Raw genomic sequence first — 26,228 nt, 5'->3', positions numbered from 1 at the left:
TGGTTTTGAAAGTGCAGGTGCATCCTTAATGGTTTGTGCTGCTTTAAAAATCCATTCCAGTGGCTATAACTCTCCTCCTATGTCAGGATTTAATGGAGGTGTCCTCAGTTCACATCACCTCGGCCTTGTCTTGGTCTGCTCTGTTAAAAACAGACTTTGAAGTCTAAAAGCTCTTGGAATGGGTTTGAGCACAAACTGTTCAATCACAGTTGCTCTCCTGTTTACCTTTACCCCCCTGGGGAATTAAAGCTTTTTGATCTTTTAGATGTTACTTTTATACAATATTCATGGGCTTTTTAGTCATTCACGTATGTACAATTGCAAAAAGAAAGGCTGTTGTATACCCGTGATGCTATGCTGAATATCGCTTGTTATTTCTGGTTTTAAATAGTATGGTAATAATTTAATTTGTAGCCATTTACACAGTTGCCTTTTCCAGTGTGAGAGATTATCAAACTAACCCGGATCCTCAAGGACATTTAGTTCGTACAGGTTGTTGATGGGATCAAACTGCTGACCCTCCTGTAGCTAGAACAGCACTGTTGCTCCATGGAGTTAGTCACTCAGGTTACAATTAGCTGTCTGATTCTGCTGGGCCAGAACTAGGTCAGATCATTTTTAACAGCAGTGTCTTGTTTCGATTATCTCGGCACCGGTGAAACTGCAGACCCTGCTTAGATACCTTTTGTCCATTGGTCATGTCCTCTCTAAAGTCCATACCTTCCATTCTGAAACTGAAGTCTCCTTGTTTCAGATTACTCTAGATGACTAAGCAATTCAGGTTCGTAGATGCTGTACTACAAAACTGGATGTATTGTCGGAATGTTATTCTGTCTTCAAGGTAGAAGTCCTCACAAGAGTGCTCGCTCTGCTTTTCAATTTATTGTCCCAACAAGCCTCAAAAGTGAGCCAGCAACCACAAAGTCCCTTGAATTTATAATGCTGCTCTTTATCACTTATAAAGATTCTCTGACGGACCATTTGGGAGCAAAGTTTCATTGTGGCTACTGCAGGCAGAATGTTTTGGTATGCAAAAGCAACTGTGTTCTAGCAGTGCAGTGCTTTGTTGGTTGAGTACTCAAATAAAGTGCTAGCCATGCTGTACAGGTTATGTTTGAGCAGAGCGTTTTTTTGCATGAAGCTCTTTTCCTCTGCAGGAACATTTGTAAACTCAGTCTGGGTAAAAACAACAGACATTGTGAACTCAGTCAATGTACGGAGAGCAGGAGGAGATGGTGTTTGGTTCGGCGTGGTTGGCGCAGCGCAAGGCACAAATGATAGAGACACAGAGAGGAGCAGTAAATTACTGACAGAGCTGCTAAAAAACTGTATAGAAAAAATAACTTTTCACGGTCAAAACATGTTAGAAAAGACTTTAAATTAACACTATAGGTGGACTTAGTGGTACTGTGCATCCCGGACTTGGTGGCACTGTGGCCAGGCTGTGCGCCTTCTCCCGGCTGGTCTCTGCGTCAGTAGCCAGGGACTGTGAATGTTTATATATCGCAAGTCATATCGTCATCGCCATATTAAACAACGTCTTGCATATCGCATGTTTTCCTAATACCGTGCAGCCCTAATGTGTATATATATGTGTGTGTGTGTGTGTGTATACGTATGAGCCAGCCCAGGTGCCGTTCCTCTGAAAGAACTGACTGCTGTCTTTTTTAAACCACTTACGTCATGTCTGACATGCGCAACATTTAACTAAACTACCATTCCCTTACAAATGGCCGCAAAAGCCTTTCATATTCATCTCTCCTTCCCTGAAACCCCTTTTATGCCTTATACACGAAGGGAAATAAAGCAGTGACCCCAGATTGTGATGGTCAGAAATTTCCTTTGGATTCACTACTGAGGCTTTCAGCAGGTGGAAATGTACTGTCATGAGGTTTAAAAGTATTTTAGCAGAGTTTTAACTTTTGAACAGGTTTTTCACAAAATAGATTTTTTTGAAGTGGGTTACTCCAAAATATCACATCTAAGTGTGTTTACAGGTGAGAGTAACACTGCTTATGTAAAACAGGTTGTATGAAGCCTTTTGTGTCTCCAGAGGGGGGAGCTGCATAAAGTCTGATGAATATCACCTGAGTAAAAACTGTAAACTTTCCATTGTAGGAAATGTAGGCACTATTGATTTTAATCCTTTTTTCTTAAACTGTTCCTCCTGTGTCCAATAATTGCATTGCTAAAATGATGGGCTACCTTTTTTAAGTTTTTAGTCTAAGTTGTCAAACAAAAGCACTCACATATTTGCCTCCATAGTTTTTCTTGGATTTGAAAGCCCATCATATGGTCGAAGTTTCATTAGTCCTCTGGAAAGCTGCCAAATGACACTCTTGTCCTCGCCCGCCTGAAAACAGGAGCATTCTCTACTCCTGTTTTGTAAGTTCAGACACGGTAATCTCTGTTAAAAGCCTTTTATTAACCAGCCCAGCATCTGTTAAATTCATCACCAGAGAATGTGTGGTGTAGCGTAGGCAGAGAGCAATAAATCATCCACTTGATTTTCTCCTCTGTAAGAGATGATGAGTGGCTTTTTGGAAGATGACCTATCAATGATAATGATAAAGCAGCGAGGCCATGCCTTCAAAATAATAAGGTGGTGGGTTAGTGCTGGTGGACGAGGGATGTGACCCTTCATTATATCGTCTGACTTTGTCTTCCTTGCAATATTTTTTGTGTAAACAAGGGCATCAGGACGGTGTTTAATTTTTCTGCATTTTTCATCATCACATTTCATCTGAGGGTTGCATAGCCACAACTGTAAACATGAAGCTCTATTATTGAGTGCCAGTGATGAAGACACACTGTGGATATTGGAAGCTGTTATCTTCATCACGGCTCTCCTTTCTCCTCCTCTTGCTTTGTGTTTGGCTATTTAAACAATGGAAGAGAGAGATACGTAAATCTTTAGTGATAAACCCCATAGTTTAATATTGAAGAGTGAATGAAAGTGCCTGAAAGAATCTGAATGTGTAGATTGTTTTTCTGTGGTCATAAAAGTAGAAAAATAAATGCATAAAATAACTGAAATAGAATATTAGAAGAGACCAACAACATTCTCCTTTATAAGGAACAGACGAATGTCTGCATCCATCACAGTTCAAACAAGAAGGGCCAGTAGCTAATCCAACAATAACCTAAATACAAATTCTGCCTTAAAAAACATGGCTGACTGACTTACTGGCTGACTCCATAGCAACATAATACTTTACTGTTTACTACACTGAATTGGATAGTGGCAGCTGTATGTTCATACCTCAGAGCATATTAACACTCTGGTTCAGATCAGTCAACAAGGTACTTCTGTTCCTGGAACACAGATATTCTCCTTGATTCATTCATTTGAGATTTCTGTTGAAAAACCTGTGAAAAACTAAAACAATTTTAGTTTATTCAATCATATTTGGCAATTTAGTTTTATGACAATATCAACATCAAAGTCTTGTTCAGAGTCTCTTTGTAAACAAATCAGCAGTCCAATATCCCAAGATACAAGCTGTATGAGATGTACTTTACTACACTAAGCCAATCAGTTTTACAAAAACAAACAGTGCTGTTTTCTCAGTGTTGAGATTCTCCTTATGGTAGATGTAGGTGATCAAGAAACAGTGCTCCTGGATGCCAGACAGTGCATGAACATACAACAGGTCCTCTTTTTGCTCTCCTTGCAGTGGACCACTGTGACACACTGAACAGCTGTCCTGAGGACGAACCAATGTTGGCCAGTGAAGAATGTCTGGACGCCGCCACTGATGAGTCCCTGTTGGAGACCAACCCCATCCAGTCACCACTGCAGGTCTTTGCAGGCATGGGCGGCCTGGCCCTCATCGCAGAGAGACTACCTATGCTCTACCCTGATGTCATTCAACAGGTGAGACTCACAGACAAGAAGGGCTCAACTCTTTATCTAAAGCATGTTAATGTACTCTTAAAGCCCTCATTTTATTTAGAACACCACACTTGGACTGGGTAGTGCCTCCCTCAATTCCTAATGTCATTGATTCCACAAGATGTCAGAGAATGTCCTTGATTCATGTTGACATGACTGTAGCACATTATTTCTGCTTATTGGTCAGCTGCTCATTCATGCTGCCAATCTCCTGTTCGACTACACTCCAAAGGTTGTACTGGACTCACAACTTGTCACTATGGAGGTCACTGATGTTCATTGAACTCAATGCTCCTAAACCAGTTTGACACTTTTACTTTGTGACATGGAGCATTATCCTGCGAGAAGTAGCCATTGGAAGATTGTAAACTGTGACAATGAAGTCATAAACATGGCCAGCAACAATACTAAGATAGAAAATGAAATTCAAACCATGATTGATTGGTATTAAAGTCACAGTGTGAGTCAAGAACCGTCACTACACCAACACATGACCAGCACCTGCACTCTTCACACATAGCAGGTTGCTGGGGCTTGGTTGGGGCTATGATGAAATAGTTAACGGCTACTAAGCTCATCTCAACACATCTATTTTTTGAATAAAGGAGCAAACTCTAACCATTGATAAAAACAGTGTGTTATGGTTGAATGCTGTAGAAAAAAATAGTAAGTGGAACTTAAACGGGATAGTTGACCCAAATATTGAACTTATGAACTTGAATTATTTTTGGGGGGTTGAACTATCCCTTTAAGTTGGGATTGTTTTGTCAGACTCATTCCAAGGTCAAGAATGACCTTGCGTCACTTTGATATTTATGCTAGAATGGCTCTGTCGCCTGCCAAGTGGCTCCCCTTGATTTAATAAGGATGAAATTGTGCTTTTGCTTTGATCTGGAATATGTATGTCATTGTCTTGTCTTTATTAGCTGGGGAAGTGGAAAAGTAATAGAAATAGTACATTTTGCAGCATGTAAAGAAACCAGTCTCTTCTCTGCACATCATGAAACTGCAGAGTTCTTGCTCTCTTACAGCAAACACACCTGTCTGCATTGTCTCATATCCACACCTCTTAATCATCGCTAAAGTGACCCTCTGTTCTACCGGATTGTCATTCTCAGGTCAGTGCCCCAGTGGTGCCCTCAGCCACACAGGAGAAGCCCAAGGACAGTGACCAGTTTGAGTGGGTAACCATTGAGCAGTCGGGAGAGCTGGTGTATGAGGCACCGGAGTCCATCGCCACCGAACCTCCTCCTATCAACAAGCAGCAGTCCCAATCGTCCTCGTCATCCTCATCTTCTGTGCAGACCATGTCACCCATCCCCGCCCACTCGCTGGCGGCCTTTGGCCTGTTCCTGCGCCTGCCGGGGTATGCAGAAGTGCTGCTGAAGGAGAGAAAGCACGCCCAGTGTCTTCTGCGTCTAGTGCTCGGAGTCACCGATGATGGAGAGGGCAGTAAGTCACCAACAGTTCTACATCCGATGTTCTTTTATTGCTTGCTTCTAATATTAATAATGTCGCTTCTAACAAGCGTCAGACTCAAAAAGAAAAACAAAAAGAAAACAAACCTCTCCGCTGGAAAAAGTGGTGCCATACACATAAACAGCAGACGAAGATGTCAAGATAGATTTAACACCTTACATCCCGTCGCTGCCTGCTGCACCACCTCTCACCTGAATCATGTGGATAATTTGTTGCTGTTGTGAACGTGTGTCTGAGCAGAGAACTCCCCGCTGCGTTATGCATGTGTTAGAGGCAAACTGCGGCGTCTGGACCCAATTCTCTGGAGATCCTCCGCAGGACATGTCTGAAAACGGCTATTCTTTATGGATTAAAAAAAGGGGCCTAATACAATTCACTATTTTTCAGTAATATACACATATACACACTAAAGAAGTTTGTGTACGACGGTAAGGGGTTGCGTGAAATGGCAGAATAACATTTTAAATAGTTATATACATTCCACCAATGTTATATATCTAGCCTAAGATAGTAGTTATAATAACTCATATCAGTTGTAAAAGAATAGAAACTTGTCAGCATTAAAATGATTTGCTTGTTAGTGCTAGTATTGAAATATCTTTTAAACAGATGAAAGAAGTTACTACTATTACTTAATTTTTTTTAGCTTTCTGTTTAAAATGTTATGGTAAAACTCACAGTGGATGATCTTGATATTTGCAAACCAACAAAGGCCTCTTAAACACAAACCTAAACAAAAATGCTTTTGGTTTTCAGATTTAATTGTTTGCTTTGTTGCCCTCTTAGGTCACATACTGCAGTCTCCGTCAGCCAATGTGCTGCCCACTCTGCCGTTCCATGTCCTGCGTGCATTGTTCAGCAGCACTCCTCTCACCACTGATGATGGTGTACTCCTGCGCCGCATGGCTCTGGAGATCGGTGCCATCCACCTCATCCTGGCCTGTCTGTCAGCTCTGAGCCACCACGCCCCCCGTAACCCCAATGCCAACACCAGTGTCTCTGAGGTATAGGCCATGCACTGACATAAATGCTTAGCGCGCACACACACACACACACACACACACACACACACACACTGAGAGAGTTATTCTGGTATTCATAAAGACCTTCAGCTGACCATGGTTGTTCCCTCTCTCGAGCTGTCCCTTTGAAGAAGAAAAGACCCGCCAGATTGGCCTCTGAAATGCAGAAATGTCCTCAGTGTTTGATTGTGTCATTAACTTGATTTAAAAGGAAAAAAAATACAAGGACAAAAGAACAGACTTACACGTATGCAGACATTGTTTTTCAACCTTAGTGTTCTGGAAGAAGTCAGCTGGGCTCGACTGTAACTTTCCTTTAATCTTAATTCCTCTTAAACTGACACTACACCTTCATTCATTGCCTAGACCTCTACAGAAACATGTAACAGAAGCCCTGAACAAACATCTCTTTTCTTAAATCAAGCCAAGCATTTTTCATTACTTTAATATGTATAAACAATGGGCAGTCCAACTATGACAGATGGGTCTTTTGTCAATATATTTGAAAGGGAGAGAGACACAGTTGGCTGAGTGTTGCACTCAGCTCTTTAATGAAGCAATGGCACAAAAGTTAGAGATCCTTTATGTTATCATTAGAAATATAAATAATTAAAAAAATTGGTTCCTTATGATATTGTGATGTGATGTGGCAGTCGGCCACATTCTAAGTAATTACTGGTAATTAATTACAGTCTAGGTAATTAATGGGAAATACTGCTTTTGCATATCTCCCAGTGAACCCTTGACAAATAGCTGAATTGTTCTGCTTGAATGATAAGTGGTTAGGAAACCCTGTCAAGACTTTGAGCCCAGAACTGTTGCAGCCTGAAATTTTGGCCCAGTTGTGGAGTGTATGCCTGAAACGATGGATATCCTTGAAATTATAACAATGAGAAACCAGCAGCCTTTTGTTTATAATAATCTGACACTTTTGGCCTGCAAAGTCTGTGTTGTTGAGCAAAACGATGCATGCATTAAAATTTAACTTTCTCCTCTTGGCTTGCTTAATAATGACAAACCATCTCCTGAAAGCTGGGGTCTGTAGCTTCTGAACCAGATCTGCTTCAGTCTCTTGCTCCCTTTCCCAACACTGTGTGGATTTATGGAGTTGGCAGAGCCAAGTACAGATCACAGGGACAATAACTTGAACGTGAGCCAAAGACTTGTCACTGTGGCAGTGGCTGTCCTTGAGACCCCCCACTCTCTTTGCTGTGATCTGAGCACAGACGTGAGATGAGACCTACGGTTTTAAATGTGAGATAAAGGCATGCACATCCAAGAAAACATCAAGCCTTGACTGAAATGACATTACTGGGTTTTGTTTTTACTCGTGTTGGCTGTGATAGATACAACCGCTTTCGAATCCATAGTCATCCAACAATTTCGCCCAACTCGGATAGTTTCATTCTTCTAAAACTACATATTGAGTTTTCTCTTTGTCTGCATTGACAGCCACAGATGTCCAGTTGCCACGGTGGTGGCACCAGTGAGGAACAGCAGTTGTACTGGGCTAAAGGAACTGGTTTTGGCACTGGATCTACTGCCTCAGGCTGGGATGTGGAGCAGGCCCTCACCAAACAACGGCTAGAGGAGGAACATGTCACCTGCTTACTACAGGTAAGGCTTCATTCAAGGCTTTTCATTTAAAAATGTAACAGGGTAACACAGTTTTGTATCAAAGAACAATGTTTAGTCTTTTTATCTCTATAACTCCCCAGCAGATACAGTATCTACAAATCACCTTAATGCCCTGAGATATGTCTTTGTGGCAGTGGTTCAGGAGACAGGAAGACTGATGTGTTGGTTTTAGGTTCATCCAAACTTCATGCCTTGGATTGCACTTTTCTTACCATTGAAATGGATTATTCTCTCACACACTTTGACAAGTTGATTCCTCTGAATAGAATACCTGTAACATTTGAATCTAGATCAAGATTGACATTTATTGGACAGGGAGTTACCAGACAGATCATAGTTAAGCAGACAGTGATGACACAGCATGGCTGTGGACAGGGATTGTCCGAGTCTGGCTCTGTTCCAAAGCAGGTCATCTTAGGTCTGCGCCTACTGCCTATATTTCTCAATGTAAGCAACTTTAATTGGGAACCAATCTTATTTCAATATTGTTTTTCACTAGGTCTTGGCAAGCTACATCAACCCGGCAGGCTCCTGTAGCTGCCCCAGTGCTGATGCTTCTTCAGCAGAGAGCAGAACTCACAACAGCCCTGCGCTGCCAGCAGTGCTGCAAGAGCTGCTGAGCCAGTCCTGCCTCATCCCAGCCATGTCCTCCTACCTACGCAATGACTCAGGTAGGCTCCCTGTTTTTACAAATGAAGAGTATGACATGCACAGTAAAGGAGGTGGATTCCAAAATGCTCAGAACCCCTGCAGCCTCTACCTGCCTGTACTGTAAGCTTTACAACTCCATGCATTTCATTAGAATAGAGTGGTTACTGAGCATGCGGCGGGAAAAGTTTGTTTTCCACCTGTATAGAAGATGATAGGTGGATCATCTGGACTACCAATGAGTGAGCAGCTATTTTGGCATATACGATCCCTGCCAATCTTTTCTTCGTTTTATTCAATGCACTACAGTGGCTTCAGTACAGTTTTTTTTTTTTCTGCCTGAATTACTTGAAAAGCAGAAATCAAACTTGGTCTTCGTCTCAAACAGAAGACACTCCAGCAACTGATATAACAGGGGTCACAAGGCCAACAGATGACCAGAGGTTTCCAATTCAATAAATACAATTCAACAAGCGACTATCCCAACAGTAACGTCCTCTTTACAGAGGTTTTGAACTGCTCTCTCAAGATTTCCTTTTCAACCTTAAAAAATACATTTTAAGCTGTTCACCATGTCAGAATGATTTTTTGCATTGAGTCTACTAATGCTCAAAAGACAGGGTAATCAGTGAGGCTGTGAGGTGCTATAACTACAGGTTTCTCTACCTGCCTTCGACTATGGCCAATCAGAACTTTTGAGCCTTCAAACTTGGTTTAACAGTTTGTATTACTTAGCTTGTTTGTAGCATAGTTTTTGACCTCATTGGCAGTAGTGGACAAGACAATCCTAATCCATGTTCCAGTATTAGTCACTACTCTGAACCTTACAAAAATACCAAACAGTCCTTACTGACAGAACAACAGTCAGATCGAGTAGTTGTGTACTATGTTTGAGTCCAGATCAAGTAATCACACAGAAACATTGCCGCAGAGATTACGCTTTACCAGTCTTATAGACCACAGTGCTTTTCTATTACACACCAGGCTACTGTCAGGAGCAATTTGGGGTTCAGTATCTCGTCCACAGGCTGACGGAGCCAGGGATCAAACCACCGACCCTCTCTCCCTCTTAGGCCACTGTGGGGGACATTGATTTGTGATTGATTAGCAGTCATCTTAGACTTCTCTACCATACTGTTTCTATATCCAGTATGGGGCTTGGCATTATTAGCACCATGCTCTAACAAACTGAGCAAACTGGTCATAATAGTAGACCACCTTTATTAAAAACTTTAAATACTTCCATTGCTCCTCATCATCTGTAACACTGGCACTTCTTTACTGTGTGATTGACTATTTGCCCTTAGGGCTGTGTCTGTAGTGAAGAAGTTAAACAGTTTTAACTCATCAGGAATTTATTACCTCCTAGGCAGGGAAACACATTACACAAACAAATCAGAAACGCATAGAGGTTGGACTGCGGTATCTCAACACTTTCAGGGCTGATTAACTCTAACAGGCACTATCAGCTTGAAGAAACTCCCTAACCACCCAACATTAAGGTGGCAGACAATCCATAATGCAACACTCTGTAAGAGAACATCTTTGCATTTAAAAGTAATATCTGATTTGAATAATATGTAATTGTCTAGTACTCAAACTGCCAGTTTTTCAAACAAAAGTTCCTGAAACAATACCCTCTCATATTTGGGCTATTAAGGTGTATTTAGGATGACATCTTGGCTGGTAACATGTTTTTGTTTTTCATTTTAATATGCATTCAGATAGTTTCGGTGACATATTGTACTCTGAACGGCTAATCAGCCCCCATGTTTTCTGTGAGATGTAGACAAGTATAAAAGTTTCATACCAACCACCTTTTGAGTTTGCTACTCTGGGAATTTCAATGAATATGAGATGACATCAGCCTTTCTGGTTATGAGACCCTCATTATATTGTCACTGGAGTGTCGACCCTGTGAACAGCGCTGGAATGTTAGTATGTAATTGGGCAATTGTGGAGGATGAAACAAATGAATAAGTGATGGGAAAAAAACATTCTGTCCTGAAGCAAACATTTTACTTTTATAATGTTGACAAAGGATTTTTAGGAAATATGGTGATAAGAAGAAAAGACTGATTCCACGCAATATAACCAACACACACACTGATTTGTCTCATGATGCAAGGTGCTGTCTTTGATGCTGAGGTTTGGTAACTCTGGTCTTTGATGTCGGTGCTAAACTTGTCTTGCAAAATTAAACACCAGATGGCGCTGCAGTGTCTTACATTGCAGTTAAGCTTCTTCCTGTTTGACCATGAAGTCACATTGACATCCCAGTAGTATAGGTTTAATGAGCCCAGACTAGTCAGAGACACCATCCACCCATGATTTTGTTTTCAGGAATGAAAGGAATAGTGCTTTCACTAAGATTAGCTCTGTCGTCGTTTTCGTCTGATTGTTTAGTAAATTGGATCAGAGGGGGATTACATTTTTTGCAGATGGTTAGTTTGGCCTAGTGTGGATTTGTTAAGAATGTGTTATCTTTAGTGTAGTATAATATAACACTGTCGTAGTGTAACTGTTGGTTAACTGCGTTGTGCGGCAGCTGGAAGCAACTTTCTGTTTTTGTACATGTTAAGATGATCCCTTGTTTCAGTCAGAGCTCTGGCTGCTGAGCTCTGAGTGCACAGTGGGCTTTTACTGCTCAGCTCAGGCCACTCCTTTGCTTGCATCCTGCTTCTGTTCCCCAGAGACTTGCTGGTTATGAGTGCTGGGTGGACCCTTGTGTTGTTTGGCTGACTCAAAAGCTTTAAACTGCTCTCTTCACTAGTGCTGCAATTGAATGGTTTTCACACAAAAGTGAGTGAGCAAAAGTAACAAATAACATCAGTTTTATTGGTTTAATGTTTATGGGACAAAAACATATTCAATCCAATTCTTCCCCCACTAATGTAAAAAGGCACAATTATAACATTAGACAAAAACCTAAAGAAAATTAACAAATTTCACTAAGCATTAACTTTTTCCATTGCTTTCAACCACACTTACCACTTCACCTGCTCTATTTGAAATTACACATGGTGGGGTGTACTTGAAACCTTTAGATCAAAAGGCTAATAAGACCGTAAGAAACCTGCAATATAATTAATGCAGCGGGATATAGTGATAAGTATGTCTGTCTGCCCATCTGTAATCATTTTGTTTCCAGAGCAGAACCCAAAACCATTTGTAATTTTGAGTGAATAAAAAATCTCCTGATGACTCTATCTTTGGTTTGATTTTGGCCACTTGAGGGCAGCGGAAGCAAGCAGTGAGCTCAACATTAACATATTATCACCTCAATGCTCATTATTTGCCTTCGTCCAGAGAAAATCAAGTAACCTTGCTCTCATTTCTTTGGCTGTATCATTAGTAGTAAGCGATTAGTTTACAGTGCTGATTAGTGTAATAGTGTCTGGAGCAACTTTATATCGTCCTTACCACTGACACTGTCAAACTGCCTCTGCTTCATCAACAGCCTTGCTAGACTAAGCCCATAAGCTAGCTCATGTTTGGGGTGTCAGAAAAGTGGCACGGGTAAATGGAAATTAACGTGTGTACCTTCAAGCTAAATTGGAGCACTGAGCTTCTCTTTAAATTATTGAAAATAATTCCCAGCTCTATTCATTTTATAGCCAGTGCTCGGTTTGTAATAATTGATGTAACAGAGTGAATCAGATTAATTGTCTTAATTGCACACCACTGGTTCAAAGAACTACACTGGTCCTGTAAAATGTGCACAAGCTAATACACAAGTCCTATGACTCTAATCACTGGTAGTTTGTGACACATCACACATATTTTTGAGGGGTTGATTGAACTAAAAAGTAGCTATAGTTATAGTGTTATTGTATTAGGTAGGGCTGCACGATATAAGGAAAACCTGCAATATGTGATAACGTTGTTGAATATTGCGATGATGATATGACTTAAATAAATAGTATAAATATATAAACAAATGCTTAAGCATACGGTGTTAAAGTCTTTCTGGTTTGGTTTCACTGCTAACATAAACCCCATACAGTAAGTGGTCTATGAGACAATATTCCCATTCCAACAACATGGTTTTGTTGAAAAAAATTCCACACTGCTATGGACGCAGGGACCAGTGACAGCTCCACAGCCCAAGGGAGAGGGCGCACAACCCGGCCACAGCGCCACCAAGTCTAGGGCAGACCACCAGGAAGCCATGTAAAGCTCCACAAAGTCTGCTTACAGTAATCATTTGGCAATGACGATACATTTTCGATATATCATGCAGCCCTAGTATTAGGTAGCACCACACTGAAGTGAAGTGCAGATGTGACTCTGTTTAGGCAGTTAGTGGGATATTTCATGCTTCATTTGGCTTTGCCACTTTGGAATTCACCAAGAACAGAAAAGCAAGTTTCTTCCAAGACAAAAACATGGAAACCTTTAAACCATGAACATTTAGTTTTTACTATAAACCAATTACACCTGTATGTAGTTTAGTTCTGAAACAGTAAAGCATTCATTGTCCACAGAACCAGACTCTGTTCCCCTTCAGATGTTTACATTTTGTTTGATCAGGACCCTTTTTGTGTTTAGTTTGGATAGAACAGATTTCATGCAGTAAGATACACAAGGATTTTCGCATCAGTGTTTATATGCTCCCATTACCATTGTGTGCTGTTGCTTATCAGCCAAGAGCCGGTTATAGCTGAGTGTGTGCCACCTCTTTGTGCCTGACTCTGTACTGCTGGCTGTTTCAGTTTGCAAGAGTATCTCTGTGTGCAAGCTGGTGTGTCTGCTAATGTGCCCCTGGTCTCATAATTAAGTAACAGCAGAAAAAAACAGTGAGTGTTATAATTGTTCCTCATTATCCGGTAAGTGGCTCTGACATGCATTTTGTGTGTGTGTGTGTTTCAGAGACAAAAATGTTTTTTGTTTGATTATGCATTGCCACATGCTCTGTTGAAGCCGTAGCCTTAATGATGACACATTTTCCTTTCAAATCTATGCATTTACCTCTCAATTCAATAACAAATGACATTATACTGTGAAAACTAGCCATTACACATAGCTAAATGAAGTAATGCTGCAAATAAAGTCTGGGGGCTCTCTGGCCGTCTTCTATACGAGAGCCAGTTGCACAGGAGCTCTGAACAGTCAATACATGTCAAAAGGAACCATAATAAAGAACTGAGAGTCCTCCTGCTTCTCTGGAGTCAGAGGAGCTGCTAGTTGGAATAAGATGTCATCTCAGCTCTGTTTATTCCTTAAGAAGATAAGATAAGAAAAGCAATAGAAAGTGACTCCATATGCTTAATCGTGTGGGATTTGTTGCTAGGTCTAAAACTTATGTTCAGAGTTTTTATGAGAAAACAGCTTTGAAAAAGTAATGTTCAGCCAGTACCTGCACAATAGAAAGAATGAAATAGGTTGTATATATACAAACTGAATTCCAAATGCAATGAAAAGTAAAAATACAACTTAAAGCCATAAAGAATCAAGTCTTTTAGTACAGAAGTACAATAGGAGAATTATCATTATACTTCACAGATGGTGCCAAAAATCACTCACTAGACTGGTAATATTAGTTGCATTGTTTAAAATACCTTGTTGACGTATAAGTCAACGAATACAACTGATTAATCTTCAGGTCATTTATTAAACAAATATACCAAACATATGTTATTTGACAAATTGGTTTCACTGCTTTTCCTTTTCTCATATCATTGTACATTGAATACTTCTTTGAACATTACAAGTTTAACAGCATGGAGATGATCATTAATTTATTTAGCATGACTATAATCACATCAACAAACAATTTTTTTTCAAGTTGAAAAATATATTATGTACCCTAAATCTAATGACATTCCAGGTGCGAATGAAAATTATTCAAGAATTTCGATACTATTAAGTAGAAGGCTTTGTAATTTACTTCTACCCACACGTCCAACAGTCTTTCAGCATCCCCTATCGTTGTTTGCTTCTCTTTTAGAAGTCAGTGCAGTACCTATCAGAGACTGTTTTCTTATGAAGGAGCACATTGTTGGATCTTAATTCCAGTTCAAAGATGTATAACCTTTTATCTTGCTGCTGTCACTTCATTGTATGGTAATTCAGCCTCTGTATTGAACACAGCCTCACAAGACTGAATGAGCACTAGAAGGCTTTACCTAAGCCAGTTGAAGAAATATAACATATAACCTCTTGGAGTGGAAGAGATCGTTGCTGCATAATACTCACATTGATGCTACTTTAAAGACATCATGTTGGCAATGTTGATAGCTTCGTTCTTTGCCAATCCTCTCATAGAATTGGGCAGAAGGACTAATTCCATTCCATTTCAAACCCAGAATATCCTTACCAACCCTAACTTCATAACCTAAAATGGCTGCCCCATGCATCAATAGGGGCAAAAGCTGTAGTAATATACTGTTCATCTAGGGACATGTTGTTATGCTGTATGCATGTGCAAAATGCAGCATGATGTATAGTCAGCTGGCTAAAGCGAATTTCACTCCTGACATGTTCTGGAACACCGTCAACTTGACAGTGATGTCATTCCCAGCTTTGACTTCTGCTGTAAATTCAATGCAGCATAATGTTTCATGTTTTGCTTGGTTGTTTTAGTTTTAAGGCACATTTTGTTTTGTTCTGTCTCATCCCTCATTCTGTGTTTTAAAAGGCATCTTTTTTTCCTCTTCAATGTACAAATGGCAGACTGACAAAGTTTGAAGTAAACTGGTGCACATGGTGAAGAATTTGCAGCTAAGAAATTTGATATCTTTTCTCTGAAGTTGATCAAAAGACCAAAAAAGAGCTAACATCAGAAGTACTCTAAATTAATGATAATAATACTTTGTCTCTGCAGGACATTTATATTGGCAAGTTTTTACCAACATGTCAAAGCAACTTGGTGTCAGCTTGTTATTGAGTCATTTTGCCCCACGGTCGGCAAAAAATCAATTTGTACTGCTTTTACAATTTGAAATGGAACAAAATAAATAAATTAATGATGAATTGTCTCATATACCCCTTTTAGATTAAATAACAATGTTAATATATTTAAAGAAGCATCATTAGCCATATTGTATAGTGTCAAATAAGGCACTAGGATCATTAAAGTCCAACCTATTTCTCTTCATTCCACTCCTTCAAATCTGTGGAGCTGGTGAGGCTCCTGAGGTCCCAGAGGAACAGGAAGCACTGAACAAACCTGCTTTCCTGAACTCACCTATTTACCCTGTTAACTCCACGAAGGTCATAATCATGACAAATTATTTATAGCGCCTTCTTCAACAATGCTCAACTTTTGGCCCAGTCCAACACAAAAAGTACCTAATTCAGATAATATTTAAACCTGTCTGGTTTTCACTGAGATCATGGTGACTCTTCCTTACTCTCCCAATCCTTTAGTCCAGCTATTAAGCATTCATAAGACTTAGGGTTCCTTCCGGGTTTCTGATCCCAAGTAATCCCATGAAATTGTTAAGTAATACAACACACTATTCACCAATTCACTCAGTATGCCTTCAGTCTACATTAAAAGCTTACATCTACATGATGTCACAACAGCGCATTTGATGACCCTATCATGTCTGTCTCGTCTAAGATTTTTGGCATGAACCTTGTAAATGGAATTATACATTGATATGATGCAGTCATATAGAGCATGTGAGAAATATCCTTTGGAAACATTTCTATTGCTCCCAATATCTCAGGGAATCTTAGAATTGTGAAACCAGCTGGTTCTGTGTGCGTGTGTGCGTGCGTGCGTGTCTAGATTGGATTGAATTCATTGCAGCTAATCAAAATCGCCCTATATCTCCTCTAGAGAAATAAATCCCTTCCAAAAAGAGCTTCATTTCTCCTAACTGCCCCCAACACCTTTTATTTGCCCTTTAGTATCACCCTGTCTACCAGAATGATGGCCTTTATATTTCCTTCAATTCCTTCCACTGCTTCTCGACCCCGTCAGCCTAGCACATTGCCCCACATGAATCATTGGTTTCTTGGCAAATCCTTTTGGGATATATTACAGTTTCCTGCCGTCGCCAGGCACTCCATCACAGGACTAGGCCATTAGTGAGTGATAATGCCTTGGAATGTCATCCCCACACTAATTTCTCTTAACTGAAGATTTAATTTCTTGCATGTTTTGTTTGACACTTGTGTGGTTATATTTATTGTGACATCTCTTCCATCCTACACCATAATTCCCCCTTTGACCAGCCCTAGACAGACAAGATTTAAAGTCTATTTAGGCTTTCATATTGAGCGGGACATGATGTTGCAGGGTAATCTGAACATGACTGTCTGAGAGGAGGTGGTTGGTGATGATTAATTACTCCAGATGCCATAGAGACCACGTGGAACGGAAAGGCACTCCCTGCATTGCCGGACAACCCTATGCATGCTTATAGAGCCTGTCTATCTATTGAAGAAGTGTATGGGTGTAAACAGTGGGGGTTTCACTAGTCTAGGCTTTGGTTTGTTCAATTTAGCATTTGCTATTTCAGATGTTCTCTTAGTCTGGTTAGGAAATAATGTTTTTGACAACCTCATGCACAGAAAAGTAATTCTATATGCAAACTAATGCACATTTCCTACAAGGTTTTTCAAAGAGCAAGGTGGTGTGCTGCCACCAGCAGTGATCATCTTTTAATTTTAAGAACTGTGATGTAGTTTTTGTCCCTGGTTTACACTCTCAAAGATGTGTGTTGGATGAGATTGAAGATGCGAGGCATTGTGATTGTATCCCTCCCTTTCTTTTCCACTTGTTTTTTCAACAGCTGTCAATAGCCTGTAAAGCTCAATCTGCCAATAAGTAACAGCCCTGTACCAATGTCTCTGCTTTTAGTAAGGATGTAGCCTACATAAACCCAACAGAATTCTTTTGATGACAAAAATGCAGCAATAACTATGATCATATGAACGCATGTACATTTCACCTGTATAAGTAATTAATGAACCCCTGTTATGATCCTCACACTTTTTCTCACAGATCCTTTCACACACACTCCTTGGGTTCTCTCACAGATAAGGCTTTGCGCTATCCTTAGTTATGTGCTCTGATGTTTATTGTTCAAATGTCTCTTGTTGCACAATACATCTAGACTTCATTCAAATATTTATAAAAAAGCCTTTTTAATACAGGAAAATAATTGCTGACACTACCCTTAAATCGAAATGAACATGAGTCTGAAGAGTATATTTCAACCCCCCTCTCAATCATCAGTTTCAGGAGGTGGAGAGAGGTGCAGTAACAGAAAGATAGGTTTCACCTTACAAGCACAGCTGTACTGTTAAACTGCTACAAGTTGATTCAATTCTCCGTTTTCTTTACTCCATCTGTAATAGACTGCTTTCCTATAACACTGCCCCACCCTCAACCTCTTGTTGTTACCAATTTGGAGATTTCTTGAAGTAGCATTTCTAGAAATGCATCCTCAACATGTTAAAATTGTTGCAGGTATGCTCCTAAATAGAAATGTGTTTGTTGTAACTGTGTAATTCTAAGATGATGAAAGTACAGCAGAGCTTGTCCAAAGCCACATTTCTGGGGGAGGGTAATTTTTAACAGAAGCCCTGAAGCTACACATTTTTGGACCTGAAGACTGATTGAGTTTGGTAGACAACTGTGTCTCCAGAGTGGCGTCCCAATGTAGTTCTTACACGCTCTGCTTTTAAACATGTTTCTCCAAAGCCCTTCCAGGAAAGTAGCAATTACAGCTCCACCAACTTGAAACTGAAGTAAAAACAAATGGAAAAGCATCAGAGTCTTCCCCATGGCTGTCTTGTTTGGCTCAACTTCCAAGTGAGTCCAGCAGTCCAAGAAAATGACATCAAGGGGAAGATGGTACTTCCTGTCAGGCCACAGGGGGATCAGTCCTTGCTGGGGGCTTGCTAGTGTCTGTCTGTCTCTGCTCACCCTGATTCCAGCATCGCTCTTCCAGCCCTTTGTTATCTCACCGGCTCATGGCTGTGACTTGGGAATATGGCTTCTTTTTCTTCAGCCAGGCTGTCCATTTCACTCATCCTCCTTCTGGGGAAGATGATCATGTCAGACTTCACTTTCTCATTAACCCTTACGGCTCACTTAAGTTGTTCTTGTCCTATCAAAAGTAGGGTTTTATAAATCCGCTATCCTCTAATTTGGTACTTCACAGTGTGGTGTAGATGTAAACAAAAACGATTACAAAGAGGTTAAGGAATGTGCCAATGATTCCTAACATGGCCAATATGGACTCCTCCTGCTCCTCCTTGACCTCAAGTGCCCGCACATCCTCAATGGTGATTACTGTGGTGCCCATGATCCTGATGCTCACCTAGCCTGGCAAGGGAACACTTATCTGGAATAGAAGGAAATTGTAAAGACAATGTCAAAAGTTGTCACACAAACAAAGAAAACAGCAGAGAACATGGATTGAGTTAACATAACATGCTGCTTTCACACCTTGGCAGTGCTTCTGTTTTCATCCTCCCCCATTAATCTACCAGCTTCTGCACAAAAACTGCACATAACAGCTCTGTGTTCAGGTAGACCCACTGACATAATTATCTCCATCCCCACCCCCAGAGGAAATCAGTCGTGAATCAACCAAAACAATAGCCATGTGGAGTGGAGATTAGTCCGTGAATACTCTTGTTTATGAGCTTCTAAAGCTTCAAGCCAAGCTTCTTAACAACAAGCATGAAACCAGCTCTCGCTCAGTCTTATTCATGGATTATCTGCAATGAAACTGTTACTTTGTCAGCACTATCTGTCGACGGAATGCTGCCACACTAAAATAAGCCTGATTTAATACTGTCATTTAAAGCCACCTTACACTCACCCACCTCTTGTAATATCCCATGATATGGTTAACCACCACCCCTCCTAGATCATCACAAGAAGATGCTCTCTGTGAAAATCCCACCCTCTCTTTGGAGGTACCACCAATGATCACAGTGACAAGTGAGCAAAATGGTAAACAGGATAATTCTCGGCTCTTGGTCAAATTTGAACACAGCTACAGTCATTTTATCCCGTTCAATTCTCATGTCAACATTTAGTGTGGCTATCTATCGTTGAAGTTCAAAAAAATTGGAATTTGCAGTTAAATACAAAAAATTATAGGGTATAAAGTGAAAGCTGCTTACCCTAAGGCGTCTAAGGTGTAAGTCAACATCATCCAGCATGCTTATTGGATCCTCTCTGGATAACCGTGGCATGCTACATGTGGAGCCCTCCAGGAGAGGGGGTCTGCCTATTAACCACAGTTCCAGTGCCTTTAAGCGACAGATTAAGTGACGGAGAGAGGAATCAAAGGCAGTGGTGTCCAGCGATGTTTCCAGTGAAAACCTCCTTTTACAGTCCCCCCGTCTACAGCGTCACCCGTCAGGTTCAATTACCCACCACCCCCCAGTTTCCCTCTTGATTAAGTTCACCCCCACACAGTTCTTTGCAGTCGCCTTTTTTTCAGTAGGTTTGCATCGCAGCTAGAGCGCTAGCAGCCTCTGTTTAGGGGGCGAGGAGAAACCCTCTTCTCATTTGTCCCCTCCCACCTCCCCACTTTGCCTCCCATCCTCCCCGTCGGCTCCCTCTCTTGAGTTCCCTGTCACTGCTTTGCCTCCACGCAACTCCTCCACCCCCTTTTCCAGTGTATCAACAAATCTACACACCGCTGTTCTGTAGTGCCCCCACCTCAACCCTCCAATGCTTGCTACGAACCCTCTGGGGATCACTGCAATTAGTGTCTTTCAGAAAAAACATATGCCGACACCATGCGTGATTTTGTAAGATCAGCTGATAGAGTTTCGGTGACACCCAGCCTCCACTGAGCGAGGTAAGATCGGGCAAGTCCTGGAATCAGTCAAGTCTGACAAGTGATATTCCAGAAGAAGAGGAAATGCTGTAAAATCCCATGAAGCAGACGTCTGTAAAGAGGCAGCGGCAGTTGAAGTGCCAGTCAGTCACTCAGGCAATATGGATCTGCACCTACCGCCAGTAATAGCAGCGTTACCGTAGGGTTCCAACACCAGTCACTGTGGGAGTACAGTGCATTGCATAACCAAACAGAAGGATGGCGAGAGAGGATGGATCCTTATGGCCGTGGCAATGAAGGAGAAGGAGCATGAGAATTAGAGAGAGAGGGAGAGATTCAGGGAGGGAGAAGGAGGAGGGAGGGGGAAATGACATCGCTCCCGCTCACTGTTGTCTCCTCCTCTCCCGCTGCTGTGCAGCCTCGTTGAGCACACACACACACACGCACACACATATGCACACATCTGTACTGCTGCTGTCTAATTAACACAAAAATACCAAAAAGAGAAATGCTAAAAGGGAGGTGAATTCAGCCCTGCTGCTCTGAATTCAGTTGCTGTTATTCTGACAAACCTGTGGAGAGGGGAGGAATGGATGAGGCGGGTGCAACAATAGGAGGTGGCGGGGGAAATAAACGATGGTTGAAGCTGGGTGGAGGACAAAGAGGGAGGCAGTAGGGGGTCTGTGTATTCAATTCAATATTTCTCTTCAAATCCTCTCATACGAAGGCACAAAGCCCATAGAGCATTCTTTGCCCCTCTTTTCCTTTCTAACTTACCCTCACACTTCAGGTACCTTTTTACCCCACTAATTAGACCTACTGTTATACCCTCGGCTTCTGGCTTCTCCGTTTTGTGAAATATACATCATTACCTACGTTAATGCCAATTTTAGTTACTTATGGTTTGCTTTTCCCAGCTCTCATTTCTTCGAGCATTATGACTCACACTTACTCCTCTCTTCCTCCTTAACTCACATTCTCTAAATCCTGTTGTTTTATTCCTTATCAGGTGGCTGCACATGTCCTCTGTGGGCCATAAACACAGCATAATACTTTGTATGTGCAAACTACATTTTTAACAGGGTGACACCTGCTGGACATGTGTCACAATTATATCAATTTTGATTTTCTAAGCACTCAATAAACTGGCCTTAGAATGCACATTGTCTTAAACAGGCTAATAATAGATAAAACAGATGAGATTATTAGGTGAACCAGTAAAACCATGTGTTGATGCTTGAACCAATTTTTTTGTGTCATAGCAGAGAATCAGTCATGAACAACATAGCAGGATATAACTTCTCTTTTTACCAAACGTAAATAATAAAGGAATTTGGTGTAAAAGTTAAAAATTATATTGTTAAAAACCTTTTTTTAGCAAATTTCATATAACTTGTTTTCAGTGCTCCTGTACTTATCATGTCTGTATGGGTGACCCACTACTCTTCTGCAATCTTCCATAGGATTTTTACTATAACAGTATAGTGATGCCACAACTCTATGCTCACACACAAAAGTGGAAAAGCCCATTTATCACTATATGTACATATAACGAGACCAATAATGAACAATCTTTTTTTAAGGTTCAACAATGTCATACAGAACAATAAAGACAACTTAAAGGCAACCTAACCTAATTCAAATAGATTTGATTAAAGTAGATGAACTTTATTGTCATTAAATCTAATCTGAATACAAAAAATGTACATGCAAAAAGATAAAAAGCTTTGTGTCATTGAGGCCAGTTTATTCTGAAGCAAGGGTTGCCATGGTACTCTGTGTTACCAGTGTTACATAGTGATCAGGCACACGGCAATTAAGTTACTGGCCCACCAGCTACACTATTTCATTTTTTTATAGACGTAACACTTTTTGGCTTGATTTTCTCATAAGCTGTATAGCTGCCATTCATCGATCCAAAACCAGTCAATTTTGTCATATACTAGTTAGCAATACTTAGTTTGACATTACAGTTATAAACAAAGGGTATACTTTGAGCAGCAGCAGAGTCACATCAAAGGCAAATAGAGTTTTATCACATGATAATAGGAGAGTCGACTGACCACTAAGCAGCTGATTTGGTATGAAAGAATGAAGTTAGAGATCTTTTATAGTATTATTAGAAAGTAAAAAAATTATCAAACTGTGGTGGGACAATTTAGACAATGGTGGGCTGCCGCAATCTAGTTAATAAAAGGGAACGCCACACACACACACACACACACACACACACACACACACACACACACACACACACACACACACACACACACACACACACACACACACACACACACACACACACACACACACAAAATACTGCCCTCAGACCAGGAACAAGGTGATATCAGAAGAACAGTCCAAAACCAACCAATATTAAATATTACTAACAGAGGAGCTATTTACTATGATTTTGTTTGTTTATTTTAGTTTGTTGACTATAATGTTTGTACAAAATGGTGCACAAGCACATAATTCAGGTGCACCCAAAATTGATTTATTATAGCATAATCTTACGAGTACAGCCTTTCAAAGAGCAATTAACTTAATTCTAAAGAATATATAGTCTGACATTTGAATTCAAATAAAAAATATTAAAATATTCAAAATGAATAAAACATAAACCACACACAAAATGGACTCTCTGGCTCCGTTAAGAAAAATTACTCTTGAATAAATATTAGACAATTGATGCAGGATTTATATTTGACCAGATCGGTAAACAGAATGGGATGGTTATGATTTACATAAGCATTTTGGGTTTGTATTGTATTAGGCAAATATTCGTGTGTGTGTGTGTGTGTGTGTGTGTGTGTGTGTGTGTGTGTGTGTGTGTGTGTGTGTGTGTGTGTGTGTGTGTGTGTGTGTGTGTGTGTGTGTGTGTGTGTGTGTGTGTGTGTGTGTGTGTGTGTGTGTGTGTGTGTGTGTCCCATTTTAATGTGTTTAAATATGTATGTGTCTCATAAACTCTGGAGCGAGTCAAACAAACACAATGTAAGCTTCCGTAAATTCAGGTCCTAATAACTTCTGATTAGTGTCGGTTTTTATTGTTAAAGTGTAAAGAAAGCACAGGTCAGCAGGAGTGTGGAGGGATCACACCGAGACAGGAGACTCTGACACGGTACAAACCAACTGCTGCTTCTGCTCTGATCCTGACACAGCAGAACTAATCGTTTATCATTGGTGGTCCATTGTGGAAAGCCTGTATTCACACTTTTTGTCGCCACTGTTCGACAATTACCAGCTCGTTCACCGCCTCTCTTCTGTCATCTCTACTTTATCGTCAGTGTGTGTGAGTGGGGGCGGGGCCATCCCAGGGCCTGTGAGCTAGATTAGAGTCCCACACTAACAGCAGAAAGTTTAAAGGAATCATTGCAGCTGGTTAACATCTCTCATCATGAGTCCACCATGGACCCTTCTCTCCAAAAAAACATCACTGCTCACCTCAAGTTTGCCACTAAGCAATTTGATTCTCCACAGTTCTACTGGAAGAGTATATTTTGTTTGCTGATGAAACTAAGGAATAATAATATTAAAACAGTACTTCCCAAAGGAGGGAGCAACGCATTGGGGGGGCTGCACAGCTCACTACTTGAGGGGGGGAATTAATTCCCAAGTTAATCATGGCAGGATAATGCCAGTGTGCCTGGTGAACAGGGAGGAGAACAGTGACTCTGAATAAATGCTGAAGTAAATTCACTGAAGATTGCCTCAAACCAAAGAATGAAGCTCACCTGGATGAGCGAGTGGCCCATGTACAAAGTTACTGGAAGTGACTGTTTGAGGTATTTTTGTCAAAGGAGGATTAACCAGTTATTAAATCCATGGGTTCACTTTATCCTTTTACCTATTTAATGGGTGTTTTCAGTAAAAAAGATTAAAATTATATTATGATTAAAGCCCAGTTTGTCTTGTGACTTAGATGACTATTGGATCACATTTTATTTGATTGTGAATTTCAATACCTTAACATTTTGTCTGTGCTGCCATTAAACTTACTATTCCCTCTTATTTTTCAGAGTAGACTTCTAATATAGTAAAATAATTATTATCTTTGTGTCTTTTTAATTCTTTCTTTGTCAACCTCAAGTCAACACATGATTGGCAAATGGGCAAAATGAGTTAGGTTTTGCCATTTTCAAATAGGATTGAGTGATTTTTTTTTTTCCTTGTTTGTTTTGCTTGTTTCTGAGAGTTGGAGTTTTCTTGCTCATTCTAACCCAGTTAAGATGTCCACACTGTGTGTCGAACCAAAACTAAGGTGCTTGAGTAGCTTGGTTTACAAAAAGATTCTTTGTGTAGACAAATGCAGTCACCGTTCCATCTGTCCTTTGAAACAGCACAGAGCTTCAGGCCACTTTTTTCTGGTTGGTCCACATAGTCTTGCTTTGATGCACATTATCTACAGTGTCCACTGAGGCAGACTGTGTTGGCAGAGACATGTCAGAGTCTTACTATTTCAGCGACTCTCTCCTCTGTTCCATTGCCCTAAAGGGGTCAAGAAGACCTGACATTGTCTAGCCACGAGCTTGAGTCAGAGTATTAGCCACCCACTCGGTGTGACCCGCATGCTCAATGGCTTCTTCCCCTGGGAAGGCAACAGATACCTGCCCCTTGTGGGAGCCACCAGCCCACTCGCCAGCTCTTCTGTTCACCCATGAGTTGAGACTCTGTTGTAAGTCATTTAATGCTTCATAGCTTCTTTTTTTTTTTGGAGCATTGCAGTAAACCAGTGGGTGTGTGCAGCATGTGGGTTTAAAGAAGACCAATGACTGTCATATCCTGTAGTCTCAGTGGGTTTGTTATTGCAGCGCAGTGTTGTATATGTTATAACCAAGACATTAACAAACTGCTAGTGTGGTCACAACAAAATTCACTAGTGTGTAATGAATATAGTAGAATCTGTGTAATAGGCTGTTCTCTCAAAGCTTCATTCATCACTTTTACAATAATTTATTTTGGCCACCGGGGGCAGGGGAATGGGCTGACAAACCCACAGCCCTGATATGGTCTTATTAAGTTGTCATCAGTAACATCTTTTTATGTATGCATCTAGCTAACATGGAGAAACGTTGGTAGTCGCTTGGTCCAATGTGTTTGGCCATCTAATGTTGAAAATAGAGAAAGTCAGAGGAGTGCACAGGCATAACGAATTTCCCACTGGGAACTATGAATGATTGTACATAATTTCATAGAAATCTATCCAATAGTTGAGATATTTTAGTCTGGACCAAAGGACCATGTCTTTGTAGGTTAGACATTAGGAGTGATAACTTTCATGGTCTATGTAGTCATTTGATTTGTTGTTTTAATAAAATCATTCATTAGAGGGTATTTAATGTGATCACAATTTGAACTGAACTTTAATTTGTTGCCCCACTTGTAAAAGCTTGTGTAAGCAGTGATCAGTTTCTTCAGTTTTCTTGGATGATTACGGCAGTGCGTTAGGAAACGTTGAGATGCTTTATGAATAAATGTACATCATTGATGAATGTAGGGCGGGTTCTCTGTATGATCGTACACCCACACATACACACATTTGCAGCACCAGCCAATCAAGGGCAATTATCAAGTGTTCATTCTGCGAGCTTCTATGCACAGCTACCCTCATTATAAACGGACAATTGTCCCTAGGGCTGAATTATGAGCTGCTTTGAAATGATTAGTGTCATTTCACTTGGCGGCAGAAAAGCTTTATCTGACCAGGGGTGTTTGTATCCATTAAATTGAAGGAATTTCTGAGGTATTTTGGGTTATTGAAGCATTAGCATTTCGGCAGCAGGG

General features: G+C 40.6%; 1 protein-coding gene and 1 long non-coding RNA gene across 9 annotated transcripts in view; one reads left to right on the top strand and one right to left on the bottom strand.

The window, feature by feature from the left end:
* Positions 1–26,228, top strand: part of birc6 (baculoviral IAP repeat containing 6) — a 104,748-nt gene that overhangs the window by 47,862 nt on the left and 30,658 nt on the right. For 6 of the 8 annotated variants that reach the window (XM_035172704.2, XM_035172705.2, XM_035172703.2 and 3 more), the window contains 5 exons: positions 3,654–3,877; positions 5,014–5,347; positions 6,161–6,378; positions 7,849–8,013; positions 8,534–8,705. In XM_035172704.2, coding sequence (XP_035028595.2) covers positions 3,654–3,877; positions 5,014–5,347; positions 6,161–6,378; positions 7,849–8,013; positions 8,534–8,705 — 1,113 coding nt within the window. The remainder of the gene's footprint in view (positions 1–3,653; positions 3,878–5,013; positions 5,348–6,160; positions 6,379–7,848; positions 8,014–8,533; positions 8,706–26,228) is intronic. The other 2 variants (XM_035172708.2, XM_035172706.2) reach the window with 1 other exon arrangement.
* LOC118119044 lies at positions 17,696–20,155 on the bottom strand. Its single transcript, XR_004698039.1, has 2 exons — positions 19,780–20,155; positions 17,696–18,989 (listed from the first exon to the last, which is right to left on the bottom strand). It is a non-coding gene; the product is annotated as an uncharacterized LOC118119044 (long non-coding RNA).

The sequence above is a fragment of the Hippoglossus stenolepis genome, chromosome 12, assembly GCF_022539355.2.
Source record: "Hippoglossus stenolepis isolate QCI-W04-F060 chromosome 12, HSTE1.2, whole genome shotgun sequence".
NCBI classification, from domain to species: domain Eukaryota; kingdom Metazoa; phylum Chordata; class Actinopteri; order Pleuronectiformes; family Pleuronectidae; genus Hippoglossus; species Hippoglossus stenolepis.
Note: the sequence above shows the minus strand (reverse complement) of the source record. Positions and strands in the feature narration are given on the sequence as shown.